The following is a 16,369-nucleotide window of genomic DNA, read 5'->3' as shown; positions in this document are numbered from 1 at the left end:
TGACGACTCGAGCGTGATTCAGGTTAAGTGCTTCAAAGTATATGACAGATAGTAATTGACATGGGAAGATTTTACGTATATCACACCATTTCACCTGACTTTAATTTCCCGACAGTAAATGAAATATCTGTATCTTATCTCGGAAAATTTGTATATGATTTCGGTACGCTACTAATATAGTAAAGGGTGGTACAGAGATAGAGGAACATTTGATTCTTCATTTGTGTGCATACAAATAAGTGCAGTGAACACTGATGTACGAAACTGTGCTGTGTTACACGTCAAAAATGCTTAGTTCTGCAAAGCAGCGTATATTAGACCACAATTATCAGTGGCTGACGAAGAAAGGAACCAAAAACGAACTAGCAGACGGCACTTCCTGATGCAGACAAAAAACCAAGCAGAAATTACCGTAAATAAAAACCAATAATTTGTTAACGATCTGTTTTTCGAACTAGAAAACATCAGATTGCAACTATCTTTAATTACAGACCACTGACGATGCTTTACTTCAGTAAAGCGCAACCCATATCGTGTTAAAAACAAGCATTTTCGTCTAGCTGTAACGAGGGAAGTAAAACACTCTCAAAAAATGGAACATTTGAAATAAAAAAATGAAACAAACTTATAAAACTATATTTAATATTCAAATGTTTGTTCCAGAAGAGTGGAAATTTCGTTAGGTATCACATTAAAAAAATATATCATTTGAATGTTGACTATTTCGACGTAAACCTTCAGTAAACCGATTCTGATGATTTTTCGCAGTTCGGTTCAAACTCTGGGATGGTGGCGATGTTTTCTTCTATTTTAGGTTTGAGTATGGCAAGGTTTGTTCGACCAGTATGGTACACAACGCTCTTAAGGCGTCCCCTAGTCACAGACTGAAAGGTCTGGAGAGTGGGTGGCTAAGCGACGTCAGCATCCCTTGAAGTTATGCGATCGCCAAAAAGCGCTGCTCTGCAGACAGAAGACTATCGGGCTCTGTGGGAAGTGGCTCCATCCAGTTGAAAGCAAAGATTTGGAAGAGCATGGAGAATTGTCTGTGATGTTGACATAGCGTTTAGACGTGACACTGAGAGCGGAACCTCCTCCATCTTCAAGGAAGTAGAGGTCTTTCGCCCCACGACGGTACATACCATTCAGCTACACTACTGGCCATTAAAATTGCTACACCACGAAGATGACGTGCTACAGACGCGAAATTTAACCGACAGGAAGAAGATGCTGTGATATGCAAATGATTAGCTTTTCAGATCTTTCACACAAGGTTGGCGCCGGTGGCGACACCTACAACGTGCTGACACGAGGAAAGTTTCCAACCGATTTCTCACACACAAACAGCACTTGACCGGCGTTGGCTGGTCGAACATTGTTGTGATGCCTCGTGTAAGGAGGAAAAATGCGTACCATCACGTTTTCGACTTTGATAAAGCCTATCGCGATTGCGGTTCATCGTATCGCGACATTGCTGCTCGCGTTGGTCGAGATCCAATGACTGTTAGCAGAATGTAGAATCGGTGGGTTCAGGAGGGTAATACGGAACGCCGTGCTGCATCCCAACGGCCTCGTATCTCTAGCAGTCGAGATGACAGGCATCTTATCCGCATGGCTGTAACAGATCGTGCAGCCACGTCTCGATCCCTGAGTCAACAGATGGGGACGTTTGCAAGACAACAACCATCTGCACGAACAGTTCGACGACGCTTGCAGCAGCATGGACTATCAGCTCGGAGACCATGGCTGCGGTTACCCTTGACGCTGCATCACAGACAGGAGCGCCTGCGATGGTGTACTCAACGACGAACCTGGGTGCACGAATGGCAAAACGTCATTTTTTCGGATGAATCCAGGTTCTGTTTACAGCATCATGATGGTCGCATCCGTGTTTGGCGACATCGCGGTGAATGGACATTGGAAGCGTGTATTCGTCATCGCCACACTGGCGTATCACCCGGTGTGATGGTATGGGGTGCCATTGGTTACACGTCTCGGTCACCTCTTGTTCGCATTGACGGCACTTTGAACAGTGGACGTTACATTTCAGATGTGTTACGACCCGTGGCTCTACCCTTCATTCGATCCCTGCGAAACCCTACACTTCAGCAGGATAATGCACGACCGCGTGTTGCAGGTCCTGTACGGGCCTTTCTGGATACAGAAAATGTTCGACTGCTGCCCTGGCCAGCACATTCTCCAGATCTCTCACCAATTGAAAACGTCTGGTCAATGGTGGCCGAGCAACTGGCTCGTCACAATACGCCAGTCACTACTCTTGATGAGCTGTGGTATCCTGTTGAAGCTGCATGGGCGGCTGTACCTTACACGCCATCCAAGCTCTGTTTGACTCAATGCCCAGGCGTATCAAGGCCGTTATTACGGCCAGAGGTGGTTGTTATGGGTACTGATTTGTCAGGATCTATACACCCAAATTGCGAGAAAATGTAATCACATGTCACTTCTAGTATAATATATTTGTTCAATGAATACCCGTTTATCATCTGCATTTCTTCTTGGTGTGGCAATTTTAATGGCCAGTAGTGTAGCTTCGGCAGTTGAGCCAGGAGCACGGGATCACAATCGGTACGTCTGCGTGTTGCAGTGCTGGACGCGACAGGGAAGCCCGGTTCGTCCATCCTGCGCGGCAACTTGCGGCTGCTGGGAGACTTCGACGAGTGTGTGGCGATTCCCGCGTCGCGCTACTGCCTGGCGGACGTGCGCCTGCCCGCGCCCGCAGACATCGACAACGCGACGGCCCGCCTCCTCAGCATAGCCACAGCGGGGCGCTGGCTCTTTGAGGACATCCCTCGCAGATCTGTGAGTGCATCCAATTTATGTTTTTCATTGATCTTCACTGCATGTGCCCTTAAGGCGGTGATTCGGAGTCACCATATTGCATGCGAACCGAGCCTCAGCAGTTGTGCAATGTAGGCTGATCCACTTAAGCTCCACAACTCAGTTTTTTTTAAACATATCATAATTCTGGCAGTTATAAGAGTCGAGGGACATAAAAGAGAAGCAGTGGTTGGGAAGGGAGTGAGACAGGGTTGTAACCTCTCCCTGATGTTATTCAATCTGTACATTGAGCAAGCAGTAAAGGAAACAAAAGAAAAATTCGGAGTAGGTATTAAAATCCATGGAGAAGAAATAAAAACTTTGAGATTTGCGGATGATATTGTAATTCTGTCAGAGACAGCAAAGGATGGCCTTGCGGTTCTGGGCGCTACAGTCTGGAACTGAGCGACTGCTACGGTCGCAGGTTCGAATCCTGCCTTGGGCATGGATGTGTGTGATGTCCTTAGGTTAGTTAGGTTTAATTAGTTCTAAGTTCTAGGCGACTGATGACCTCAGAAGTTAAGTCCCATAGTGCTCAGAGCCATTTGAACCATTTTTGAACAGCAAAGGACTTGGAAGAGCAGTTCAACGGAAAGGACAGTGTCTTGAAAGGAGGATATAAGATGAACATCAACAAAAGCAAAACGAGAATAATGGAATGTTGTCGAATTAAGTCGGGTGATGCTGAGGGAATTAGATTAGGAAATGAGACACTTAAATAGTAAAGGAATTTTGCTGTTTAGGGAGCAAAATAACTGATGATGGTCGAAGTAGAGAGGATATAAAATGTAGACTGACGATGGAAAGGAAAGCGTTTCTGAAGAAGAGAAATTTGTTAACATTGAGTATAGACTTCAGTGTAAGGAAGTCGTTTCTTAAAGTATTTGTATGCAGTGTAGCCATATATGGAAGTGAAACATGGCCGATAAATAGTTTGGACAAGAAGAGAATAGAAGCTTTCGACATGTGGCTCGACAGAAGAATGCTGAAGATTGGATGGGTAGATCACATAACTAATGAGGAGGTATTGAATAGAATTGGGGAGAAGAGGAGTTTGTGGCACAACTTGATTAGGAGAAGGGATCGGTTGGTAGGACATGTTCTGAGGCATCAAGGGATCACCAATTTAGTATTGGAGGGCAGCGCGGAGGGTAAAAATCGTAGAGGGAGACCAAGAGATGAATACACTAAGCAGATTCAGAAGGATGTAGGTTGCAGTAGGTACAGGGAGATGAAGAAGCTTGCACAGGATAGAGTAGCACGGAGAGCTTCATCAAACCAGCCTCAGGACTGAAGACCACAACAACAAAACAATTGTGTTTTCTCCCACGTGAATTATGTAAAAGGCCCCATTAAACGACGTACAATCTCTTTTCATACCTATATTAAATACAGGTATATTAATATCAATTTCGCCATTTCAAATGGAACTGTTGTAATTTCTGCGACTAGTATTGTGATCTTAAAAGGGACGCAGTCAGATGTGTTCCTCTTTTTAAAATACGATTACTAGTTTCGGAAGAAACACGGTATTTACAACTTCGAATTTATGAGGGGCAATCAAATGAAAACCTAACACCCGCCACAACGGGGCCATGGAATGGTAATCACCAGCATTAAGGTATTTATGCTGCTGGGAGACAAGACGATTAATTCCTGGTTCATAGAACGCGGTCGGCATTGACGGATCTACAACCGCAACCATTCTTGCACTTCTTCGTCCGACTGAAACCGATGTCCATGCGTCTTTCTCCAGTTTTGCCAAAGATGCGAAAATTAACCAGTGACCAGTATGGAGGATGTTGCAGAGTTTCCCAGCGAAATCGTTAAAGTGTAGCCTTCATCTGATTGGCAGAGGGCATTGTGAGGGTGGGCGTTAATGTCCAACAGGATGATTCTGTCTGACAGCATTCCTGAGCTTTTTGACTTTATGGCGCATAGCAATTTCTGCAGAGAGTCTTTGCAGTGCTGCGCATTGATTGTGGTTTCACGCTTGAAGAACTCGATGAGCGGAGGAAACACATCCCGTTGCACGGTAATGCCTGCCTGCTCCCTACACTGCCAATCAGATGTTTGCTACGCTCCAGCGATTTGGTTGGGAAACACTGTAACATTGCCCGTACTGGCCACCGGGTGATTTTTACGTCTCTAACGACTGAAGAAAAGCACTCATGGACGTCGGTTTCAGTCAGATGAGGAAGTGGAAGACAGGATGTATTTTTGGACCTGTCAGTGGCTGATTGCGTTCTACTGAACAGGAATTGATCGTTTCATCTCCCAGTGGGACAAATGCCTTAACGTGTGTGGTGATTACTTTCGAATGGAACCTTTCCATGGTCCCATTGTGGCAGGTGTTCGGTTTTCGTTTGACTGTTTCTTATATGTTTTGACCTCGAGACCGAGTGCAGTCATATGCGCAAGCTCATGATTTTGTACTCAAATAAGGAAATGCATTTCGTTAGGTAAGGAGTAAACAGTATTGCACTGCTGTGGCACCAGTGTAAAAGGGGCGCAGAGGAAAAGTAGCTTTCATTCAACAATGACAACAACAACATCATCACACCACCACAGCAGCGGCCAGCAACCACAGCCACCACTTGCTGTACATGTATTAGGTCGGATCTGCTAGCCTGTGATGTCTGAGTTGCACTCCCTATGATTCAAGCAGAACTACGGATCACCCAGGAGCAACCACCAACACACCAACCCCACATCATGCTCTGCTATCAACTATGGCAGGGCATTCCGAAGTTACTAAACTGGTATATGTACTTCAGTCTGCGGTTTGTGGTCTTGCGGTAGCGTTCTCGCTTCCCGCTCACGGGATCCCGGGTTCGATTCCCGACGGGGTCAGGGATTTTCTCTGCCTTGAGATGACTGGGTGTTGTGTGTCTTTCATCATCATTTCATCCCCATCGACACGCAGGTCGCCAAAGTGGCGTCAACTTGAAAGACCTGCATCAGGTGAACGGTCTACCCGATGGGAGGCCCTAGCCACACAACATTTCATTTTTTTTTTTTTTTCATCAAACTGTTACTGAAACCCTACTAGCAATCATCGTTGCGGCTTTACAAGAAGCCATCAGAAGCACATCGATGATCACCAGCAGAACTACTGACATCAGACATGCCCAGAAATGCTTCTGAAGGCTCCACTTTTGCAATTTGGAATGCGAACAGCATATACAACCACCTGTTGGAATTCACACAGTTCCTACGGAACGAGAACATTGACATCTGTTTAGTCTCATAGACTCTTTTAAAACTGGCACTATGAGCCAGCACTGCAAGTTATGCGTGCTATCATACAGACTGCCCTACTGCTGTAGGCAGAACTGCTGTTTAGATCAAGAACTCGTTCTGCTGCTACACTGCACTCAAACCTACACCACATTACACAGAAGCTTCTTCAGTCGCAGTGGGGATCAGACAAAGAATTGTTACGATGCAACCAGCCTCCTCCAAACTAGAGGGATGCACATCATTGCTGGGGTGCATAATGCTAAGCCCAAAGTGTGGCACTCCTGGACAATCAGCTGCAGTGGCAACACCTTACAAAGAGCTGTAGAACACTTCCGTACACAAGTGTGTGGACCTGAAGAACCCACCCCCAGCCAGATGTACTCGATGTTCGTGTCATCAAGGGAATCCCTGGATTCATTACTACAGAGGCTGTACACTTATGTGGTATCTTCAGCAGTGGGACAATTTATCTCTGCCTTTAGTAGTCTTTACTGTTCAAAGACTAACTGGGATGACTACCGCTGATAGCTGCAATGCAAAATTGATGATTATGTCCTTGAAGCTGACAGCAGTGTTAACAATGCGGTTACTAATATCACTACAGCCATTACTGAAACAGCTGCCTCTTGCACTCCAGGATCACACAACATAGGTGCAGGTCGCAGACCAGAAGGTATTCTGCAGAAAATCCTTTGAATTGCTCAGGGAAACAACAGGCTGAACAGGGAGTGGTGTCTTATTGTATTGTATTTTATTGATCCAGGCAATCATAGTATTGTAGAGTTGTACATATGATATTGGACAGGTCAAGAGAGCATATTTACAAGTAATTTTTACAAATTGATTTTTACATTATTTTGTAGCAAGGAAATTATCTATCTTAAACAAAACAGTCAATACAAATCGTAGAATTGTACGGTTGTACATATGATATTGGACAGGTCAAGAGAACATATTTGTAATTAATTTATAATAAATTGATTTTACATTATTTTTTAATGAGGAAATTATCTATCTTTAACAAAACAGTAAATACAAATGTTGTATAGTAAAATACAAACAGCCAATACAAATGTAATAGAAAATAATCCAGTATATTTCATAGACATATACAGCATATAATAATCCAGTATATTTCATAGACATGCACAGTATATAATTTTCAGACCTAATTGAACATTTATTATAAAATTGTTTACAATTTTAACCCCTTTCAAAAAAATGATCAACTGCATAAAAAGCATTGGTCCAAGAGATATTTTTTTAACTTATGTGTGAAGGCTCTTGGGTTGTTTGTTGCTTTGATTTCATTTGGTAAATTATTATACATTTGTATCCCAACATTTAAAACACTTTTTTGAGGCCAGACTAAATAACACAGTGTGTCCCACTCAAACTGGTCGCATGAACTGAAAATGTTGACTCCACAGCAGTGCATGCAAGCAGTAGTGTGCTTTGCAGAAACAAAATCGCCGATTACTGTGCAAAGAAATTATCGTCATGTGTATGAATGTGATCCACCTGATGTGAAAGCAATTAATGAATGTTATAGGAAATTTCCGCCAACAGGAAGTGGTTCTGAAACGTTTGGCGGTTAACGTTACAGAGTTTCAGAAGAGACAGTGGAGGACATCAGACAAACATTTCTCAGAAGCCCACGTAAGTAAATTCGTCAAGCTTCTAGGCAACCTGATGTACCTTGATCAACATTGCATCATGTAGTTCACCTGTACGTATGCTTACAAAGTGCAAATCCTGCAACATCTGAGGCCGAATGACAAAACACGCCAACAACAATTTGCTGCGGATATGCTGTACCGTATTGATATGGATGCCAGCTTCCTGGAAGGATGTTTATTTTCAGATGAGGCAACTTTTCATCTATCAGGAAGGGTTAATAGGCCTAATGTATGGATTTGGTGTTCACAAAATCCGCATGTTGTCACTGAAAATGTTCGTGATAGCCCCAAACGAAACGTCTGGTGCAGGCTAATGGACGACGGGAATGTTGGACCATTTTTCTTTGCGGAACAAACGGTGAATGGGTCAGTGTATCTGGACATGTTGGAACAGTTTGTGTACCCTCAGATATAGGACTTGGAACCCAACATAATTTTTCAACAAGATAGAGCTCCATCACATTGGTCAATGGCTGTTCACAAGTTCCTGGAAAGGAAATTTCCCAATCATTGGATCAGATGTGGAGGCCTATTGCCTGGCCACCATGTTCACCTGACATTACGCTGCTTGATTTCTTCGTGTGGGGATTCATGTATGCGACCAAAGTGGACGATATTGCTATGTTGCTACATTGTATTACTAATGCGATTAGAACAATAACAGAGAAAATGTTACAAAGATCTTGGCAAGAAATTGAATATAGCCTGGATATTCTTCATGTTACAAATGGTTCACATGTAGAGGTGTATTGATGAAAAATAAAGAAATTCTTTGAGATGCTCTGCAATGTGGTGCATTTTTCATTGTCGCATCTAATGTGTTTTATTTTTTCCCTGGGTCTTTGAGATCAGATAGGTTTGAGTGGGACACCCTGTATATGCATAAATGGTGCACCTTTCACTAAACTTCATTGAAACAGAAGAGAAATTCTAAACTGAAAGAGGAGCCAGACAGAGATTTTGTACTGTCTCAAAAACAAATAAAGGAAATTTTTAAGTAGATATGAAAGACTATCATAATGTATAAACAATACATAGAGAAAAACTGATCAAAATGAAAAAATGAAGTTATTGAATCAGCTGACATGTTTGTGTATTTAGTGCAGTTGAAGACAATAACTGAATTGACAGCAAAAGAAATAAACAGCTTAGTTAATGTGCCTCTGAGTGTGTTAGGTGAGCTAAATAGATTTTAATATGAAGATTCCAATCTGTCCGGCAGTGCTTATTGACAGTTTTGACTTGTATTGTTGACATATGGACATACAAAAACTGAAGGCTGCAATGGAGGGATTCATGTTAGGCACTACTCTCCAAAACATCGGAAGAAAGGGACCTCTCCCCAGGTGGCCACCATTCTCAGCGATGATGGTCATCTGGGTTAGTGCAGAACCACGATTCATTGCAGACTACAATGTGATGCCATTCATCAGCTGTGTGTGCTTCTCAATCACAGTACCACTCAAAAAGCAGCAGTTTGTGTTCCATTGCTGATCGTAGTCTATGCACTGAATAGTGATTCCCTAATCTGGCTGCTGCTAGTCTCTAACCAATGTTGCAGAGAATCCATTACTTGTTAACAGATGGTTGACACAGGTGTGAAGGAGCTCCAATGTGGGTGGCAGGTAGTATGGTGGACCTACCTTGTCGTGGTTAGGTATGGTTGTTAGAAAACTTGGCAACAAGTATGCCTGACCTCACGTTCCTGTGCTGTACCAGTATTAGGCCACTGTTACATCACAGCACTCCACACACCTGGATATCACTTGATTCAGTTGCCTGACCAAATGGAGACCGACAGTGAGGTCTGGTTTGAACTCTGTCAGGTGCTGATCACATTGTTTTGCATGAATAAGCAGCATCTCCATGTCCTTCACTGTAATCACTCAACATCTGATGCTGTTTATGCTTCTTGTATGCTCTACCAGGTCTGGTAACAACCTAATGTGCTCTAGTGGCTGTTCAACCTGCCACAAGATTTGCAACTCTAAAGATTTACATACCTTTTGATGGTGTATACAGACAATCTTGTTGGAAGAACATTCGCAACTGAGCTTGTTACTAGAGGTTGAAAATCTGCTTCAGTTGTAAATTTCTTTTACTATCACAACTGATTTCGGGCTCTCATAAGCCCATCCTCAGGTGTCACAGAAACTGCTGGTAGGGCTAGGTGCTGTGAAACCTATGTCAATGTGAAAGTGACACCAGAGTCATCCGTAGTACTGTCTGGTGTCACTTTCACATTGACATAGGTTTCACATCACCTAGCCCTATTGGCAGTTTCTGTGACACCTGAGGATGGGCTTATGAGAGCCCGAAACTGGTTCTGATACTAAAAGAAATTTACAACTGAAGCGGATTTTCAACCTCTAGGTGTATACAAAGTTACATTCCCATTTAACCATGTCTTCCATTAAGAATATTTTGTTTACGCAATGAAAAATTTTTGGTTTGAGTTTTTCAAACAGATAATATAAATAACCTTAAGAAGGCTCATACATATGATTATGAACTTTCTTGGCATATTCCAGTGGTAAAATCTTCTTGCATGATCATCTGAGGGGTGACGTTGTCTTGTCACAGTGTTTCGATGAGTTTTGTATCCATCATCTTTGCCAGAAGATGATGGCTACAAAACTCATTGTACCATTTTGACATGGTGACACCACCACTCAGCCAGCCAATAACTCAAGAAGATCTTAAGAAGGTTCATTTTCAGCAGAGATGAAATTGTTGAAGCTTTTCATTATGTTGGTAATGCTGCTAATATTTTTTTTTCCTTTTGAACAGGGTCCAATGGTCCTTCCAATTTTCTCTTTGACTCAATGGGGAATATGTGTTCCTATATCTTGTGATCCTGATGAAGTCTCGGCATTTGTCACAAGTTTTTTAGAGAACCTGTGTGGCTTAAAGCTGACAATAGATGTTCCACATGGAGCATGCACGTCCAAATTGCCGTCACTGAGCACAGCAGACATTGTAATTCTGTAAGTTCACATTAACTCTTTTATATGCGTAATACACTATACTCTTAACTCTTTTAGTAGCTCCTTTAACAGTACTTAGACAGGACAAAATGCCTCCACCCCCCACCTCCCTTCCTTGCCAGTGTCATTACACAGTGGGCTTACAGCAGCTATGAACTGTTGAAAGTCATTGTTTGGCTTTTGGAGATACAAGTTCTTTCTCTGTATGTTTACCATCACGCTTATTTTCTGTTGTCACTGTTTCAGGCATTGATATAGTAAGAGAGGGATGATACTAAAAATCTCTCTAGTATTATTGAATAAGCCAAAGGGAATTAATTTCTTGATAGATAATGCGAAGCAATATTGTTGTTACATCAGTAATAATAATAAGTGCTGTTGTATAATACACTTGGCCAGCAGTGGCAATGGCAGCAAGCAAAGCAGGCACTCTTGTTTCGGTCTCTCACCAGCAGCACTAAATGTGAACTCTAGGGTTGTGGTGATAATGGAGTAAGTAGACATGCAACCACATTGTAGGCTAGAATATGTTTTTGTGCTCCCAAACCAGCAGTCTCAGGTAGCTGCACACAGGAATAAATTCCCTTTGGTAATGTCAATTTTAATGCTTATGGGTAATCTGTTTTCTACACAATTCATATTTTTTCAGCATAGTGCATTCTTTTAAATTTGTTTGCTGTTATTGTAGCTCCTTCTTACTACGATTTTCTTTTAAAATTTATTCACTCTGCTTAGTTTTGGGCATGAGGCTCGTAGAAAACAGTAACTTTTTTCCTTTGAATACAACAGAAGTAAAAAATAAAAATCACTACTCACAGAGCAGTGGACAGGTGGTTAGGAAAAAATCTCTTTTTCACACACACACACACACACAGGAAACAACAAGGGCTGTGTGTGTGTGTGTGTTAACTCTGAGGGAGGACTGTGAGGGTAAGGAAGCACTGTGTCTATCTTTCTATATGCCTGTCTGCTACTCAATGCCCCTTCCAGTTGATATGTAGCAATTATCATGTGATTTCTATATTCCTAACATCATTTTCCATAGAAGTTAAGATGTGTTTTATTTTCTAGGTCAACTATATTGGTGGTGATCATTTTTATAGTTTTGTGTACATTCTGGGACCTTGTAGTGAGAGCATGCCAAAAGCATAATGAAGAGGAAAAAGGTAAATCATTTTCTCGCCATTATGTATGCGAAGTATGTATTTCATGTTTTAATATATCAATCATAAGTGAGCATACCTATCCCTAGATAAAACCCAGTCCCATTTACTGTTCCATAAACACTGCTTAACGTATGGAATCCCCCTCTCCCCCCTGCCTCCCCCCTCCAAAAAAAGTAATATTCCCACCCTAACTATAAAAAGTTTCTTTTCTGGATATTACCAATCTTTTTGCAGTGACCTCCAGACTGCCAGTTCCTATCCCCCTAAGAAAAGAAAATTTCTAATACTGGTTTCCCATCATTTGCTGACACCAGCCAATAGGAATTAACGAGAATCAGTAAAGGTTTTCAGTTCCCTGTTTCCTTACACCTTCTGTCCAATTAGATATAGTGTTACAGACATTATTGGTGACAAATTACAAATTGACCTTAGTAGCAGGGAAATTACATTACTGAAGTGTAGCTACTGGTCCAGTAGTAAACATGCCGTGATAAAGGTCACTTGCAACAGTGGCCGAAATCTTGGCTCGCATAACAGCATGACGAAACAGCCACATACACAGAAAAGCTTCACAGAAGATGAAAGTGACCATGGAAGCTTACAATTGGACAGTTTTAAACATGTTTAGGTTCTATACAGACTGAGTTATAGTAATAGGTAAATAGGAAGTACCCTATAGAAGACAGAATGTGGCAGCAGAAACCACTAGCTGTAAAGACAGACAATAATATATCTGGACCAGTTCTTCAAGCTTATCTTAATGTTAACAAATAAGCTCTATACTCCATTACTTTAGATAAGGTCTCTGCCAATATGGTAATTACAACACCTTTTGAGGTTATCTACTAGGTTGTAGCTTTTATGGTTCCATTTGCTTAATGCATTTCTCATATGTTTCACTGTGTTACCATTGTATCATATAAATGATGCATTTTGCACATTTCCCAATTTTTATAAATGTCAACCACACATCACCACTACAAGAAAATCGGTTAGCCATTCAATGCCCTTTGGTGGTGATTTGGAACAGAGATTCCTGATGCAAAATTTACGTCTGTCACACAGTGGTGAGCTACATTCAACATTGCTTTACAGTCCAATAATGGAAAGTCCACTGGCCTGAGCAGCCATAAGCAATAGGTCTCTCTCTCTCTCTCTCTCTCTCTCTCTCTCTCTCTCTCTCTCTCTCTGTGTGTGTGTGTGTGTGTGTGTGTGTGTGTGTGTGTGTGTGTGTGTGTGTGTGTGTGTGTGTGTGTGTGCGCGCGCGTGCGTGTGGTTTTTTCTGCTTCTGAAGAACTTTCTGCTTGTAAGCTAGAAGTTTAGCAGTCTCTTCATTGCATCTGCGACTCAATGCCTTCTCGTTGTGGTAAGTAGTAATCTACACTTTTCAATTGTTGCTTTATAGTCCTCCACATTCATGTCTAAAGAAACTGTCTGGTATGTTCTGATCAGCTCATGCAGATGCTATCACTTCTAATTAAAATTATTTAAAGGCTTTGAATACACTGTACATCTAATCTTTTCTAATTATATTGCCATTTCATTCTATAAAGGAAAGTCATTATAAAAGACAACTCTGCAGAGTAAGTCACATTTTATTTGGTATTCATCCATTGTGGAAGAGCAGTACACCTTCAAAATTTGTTGAGGCTTTCTTGTTCACTTATCGACATATTTCTCATTGGCTTCTGTTTTAGGATCTTTGGTCAATAAGGGAGACCCACCTGTAATGAGATGTGAAAGTGAAGTAACTGTTTCCTAAAGCTAGGTAGTGTGACACTTTTACCTTTACGCGTGTCTGTCAGCAGTACTACAAATTTACCCTCTTGAAAGTTAGCAGTGGCGCACAATTCTCTCTCATAATTTATCTAAGAATTTTTAATATTGTGCAGCCCTGTCAGCAACTGTGATAACTGAACATGTAACACGTCAGCCTCAGTTGCAAATAGAAACCAAACTTTACCCAGGTTTCAACCAAAATAATTTGGCCTTCTTCAGAAGCGAATGACACTAAACTACTGCATTCCAAAGTTTGGCCATGTCAAGTAAAAAACTGTAGCACCATAGTAACTTGTCATAACCTACATTACTTAGGCTGAAGAGAAACAGCAGGCCCCACTGTGCGGACGAGACCGGTGGGCTGCGAGAGCTGCACTGGACCTAAACGCTTGCAGCTCTCGCGGCCTACCGACCTCGTCCACGCAGTGGGGCCTGCTGTTTCTCTTCAGCCCAAGTTATGTAGATTATGACAAGTTACTACGGTGCTACAGTTTTTTACTTGACATGGCCAAACTTTGGCATGCAGTAGTTTAGTGTCACTCACTTCTGAAGAAGGCCAAATTATTTGGCTGAAACCTGGGGAAAGTTTGGTTTCTATTTGCAAATGAGGCTGATGTGTTACATGCTCATAATTTATCATTTTTCTCAATTAAGTTTTCCTTTGATGCAGTTAATTGTTTTTTATTTTGTAATGTTCAATTTGTTTCTTAATTATTGGAGTTTTTTTTCCACACAGTGCATTTTTTTTCCTTTCTTAAATAGCATACTGGAGGATCTGACAATACTTGCGATAATGAAGGATTAACTTTTGATTGCAACTTGTCCTCTGAATTAAGCAAAGTTCTCATTTCCTACCAGAAGTTACTGCAATATCTGGGGTTATGAATTTCTCATACTTGCCTCTGTTCACTTTCATTTTTAGTTGAGTCCAAAAACAGATTGGCAATGCCTTTTGCCATAAGTCTTTGGTTCTTGTAGGAAATTTTAGTGCAGCAAACAACTGAAAGCTAGACAGCAACAATTTTAGGTGTCTTGAATTAGTACTGTGACAGGAAATCAATATTAAAGTCCCCAGGAACAGTGCTGGTCTGTATAGTATCTGTCCCAAGTTGCTGTTTGAAATTAAAGACATTTCATGATGTTGGCATGTAAACTGTCATTACTACTAGCTTATGTGTTTCCTAATTCACTGTTTTGATGCAGTGTCCAAAGAGCTGTTCAAGACATTATCCCTTAATCTGAAGGGCTGCAGACGTACTCCCAGCATTATTTTTTTCGTATTTAGCCTCTCTCACTATCCTCTCATTAGCTCTACAGTAATAAAATATTAGCTATACCCATCAAGATCCATCTGTTCCATTTGAGTGCTTTCCATGTATTGTTTTGGTAAGTACAACAAATCTGCTGATATTCCACATATCCCTTCATTTTCCTCTATGTGAGAAGTTCATCCTTCCTATTAATGATACTTTTAGTGTTCTAATAGAAGATATTAAGTGATTATTCTATAATATTGATGGCTTCATCCAAGCTACAGTATTTTGTTTGGTCAGTAACATTTAGTTGTAACAATAATACTTAGCCCTGTCTATTGGAGTACTTTAAGCCTGAGTTACACATTGAAATTCACTGGGATAGGGGAAACACTACTTTGGTCACAAAGAATACTTCTAATAATTACACATCTTACTAGAAGTATTCAGCTGCTAATCATGACATATGTGATGCAACCAAATGAGGAATGATGCATAAGTCACACCCACGTGTCCCTCTCTTCAAGTGATTTTCAAACTTATGAATTAACATGTTCTAGAGAACACTTCGCACAAGAGTCTTTACATGCTTGAAGAGTGACAATATTCTATTAGTGTGAGGAACATTCTCTTTATTTTGGAAAATATGATATTACGTTTAAGGGATGGTGATTGACTTATTACAAAGTTCTGCTTATTTTTGACACAGTCACTTTTTTATGACACAATCAGAATTGATTGTGTCAAAAATAAACAAGACTTTATACTCTGATTATTGTTGCTGATATAATCATCAATTGTATGATTGGGGCTGCAGTGTAAACTATTGCCTGAACCTTGTACTACTATTATACAATCTTCTGTTCCAAGATCATTCTCAAGAGACCATAAATCACAAGTAATACTGCTGAGCTCTGCACTTGGCTTAAAATACTAGTTTCATGGCTATGATTTCCCTAAGAATTCTACTCCTGTTCTGAGCTTACTATCCACGGAAAGGGTACTGTCAGATTACTTCTAGATGGATTGATTTATTTGTACACTTTTCCCTGTTAACATAGGGTGAATCAATATCATGTTTCTGAAAGGTGCAGATTTTGTAGAAACTGAGTCAAAAGCTTTCTCAAAATAACTGAATCCCACAAAACTTCTTACACACTAAAAAACTCTTGAACAATCTGCCCACAGAAACAGATGTCAAATAGTCACCAGTTACATTTCCAAATACATATCAGGTTTGTTTTCTGTGAACAACTCTTTCTGTTCTGCACAACATTTATTTGGTAGAAATAAGTGGTCAATGACAAACCTGTAAGTGGTCAGCATGTAACCATACAAATATATTTTAGGAAGTTTGTGCAAGCTTTTGTCAGTTGGTATGATGCAATTCACAATGTTTGTCACTAATATGTTCAGTGGGACATGTA

The 16,369-nt window shown here is 41.0% G+C and overlaps 1 protein-coding gene across 1 annotated transcript in view; it reads left to right on the top strand.

Annotated features, from left to right (window-relative positions):
• Positions 1 to 16,369, top strand: part of LOC126199627 (nose resistant to fluoxetine protein 6-like) — a 192,704-nt gene that overhangs the window by 82,664 nt on the left and 93,671 nt on the right. The window contains exons 3-5 of the mRNA XM_049936553.1: positions 2,603 to 2,817; positions 10,548 to 10,744; positions 11,816 to 11,910. Coding sequence (XP_049792510.1) covers positions 2,603 to 2,817; positions 10,548 to 10,744; positions 11,816 to 11,910 — 507 coding nt within the window. The remainder of the gene's footprint in view (positions 1 to 2,602; positions 2,818 to 10,547; positions 10,745 to 11,815; positions 11,911 to 16,369) is intronic.

Source organism: Schistocerca nitens, chromosome 8 (assembly GCF_023898315.1).
Source record: "Schistocerca nitens isolate TAMUIC-IGC-003100 chromosome 8, iqSchNite1.1, whole genome shotgun sequence".
In the NCBI taxonomy this organism is placed as follows: Eukaryota; Metazoa; Arthropoda; class Insecta; order Orthoptera; family Acrididae; genus Schistocerca; species Schistocerca nitens.
Note: the sequence above shows the minus strand (reverse complement) of the source record. Positions and strands in the feature narration are given on the sequence as shown.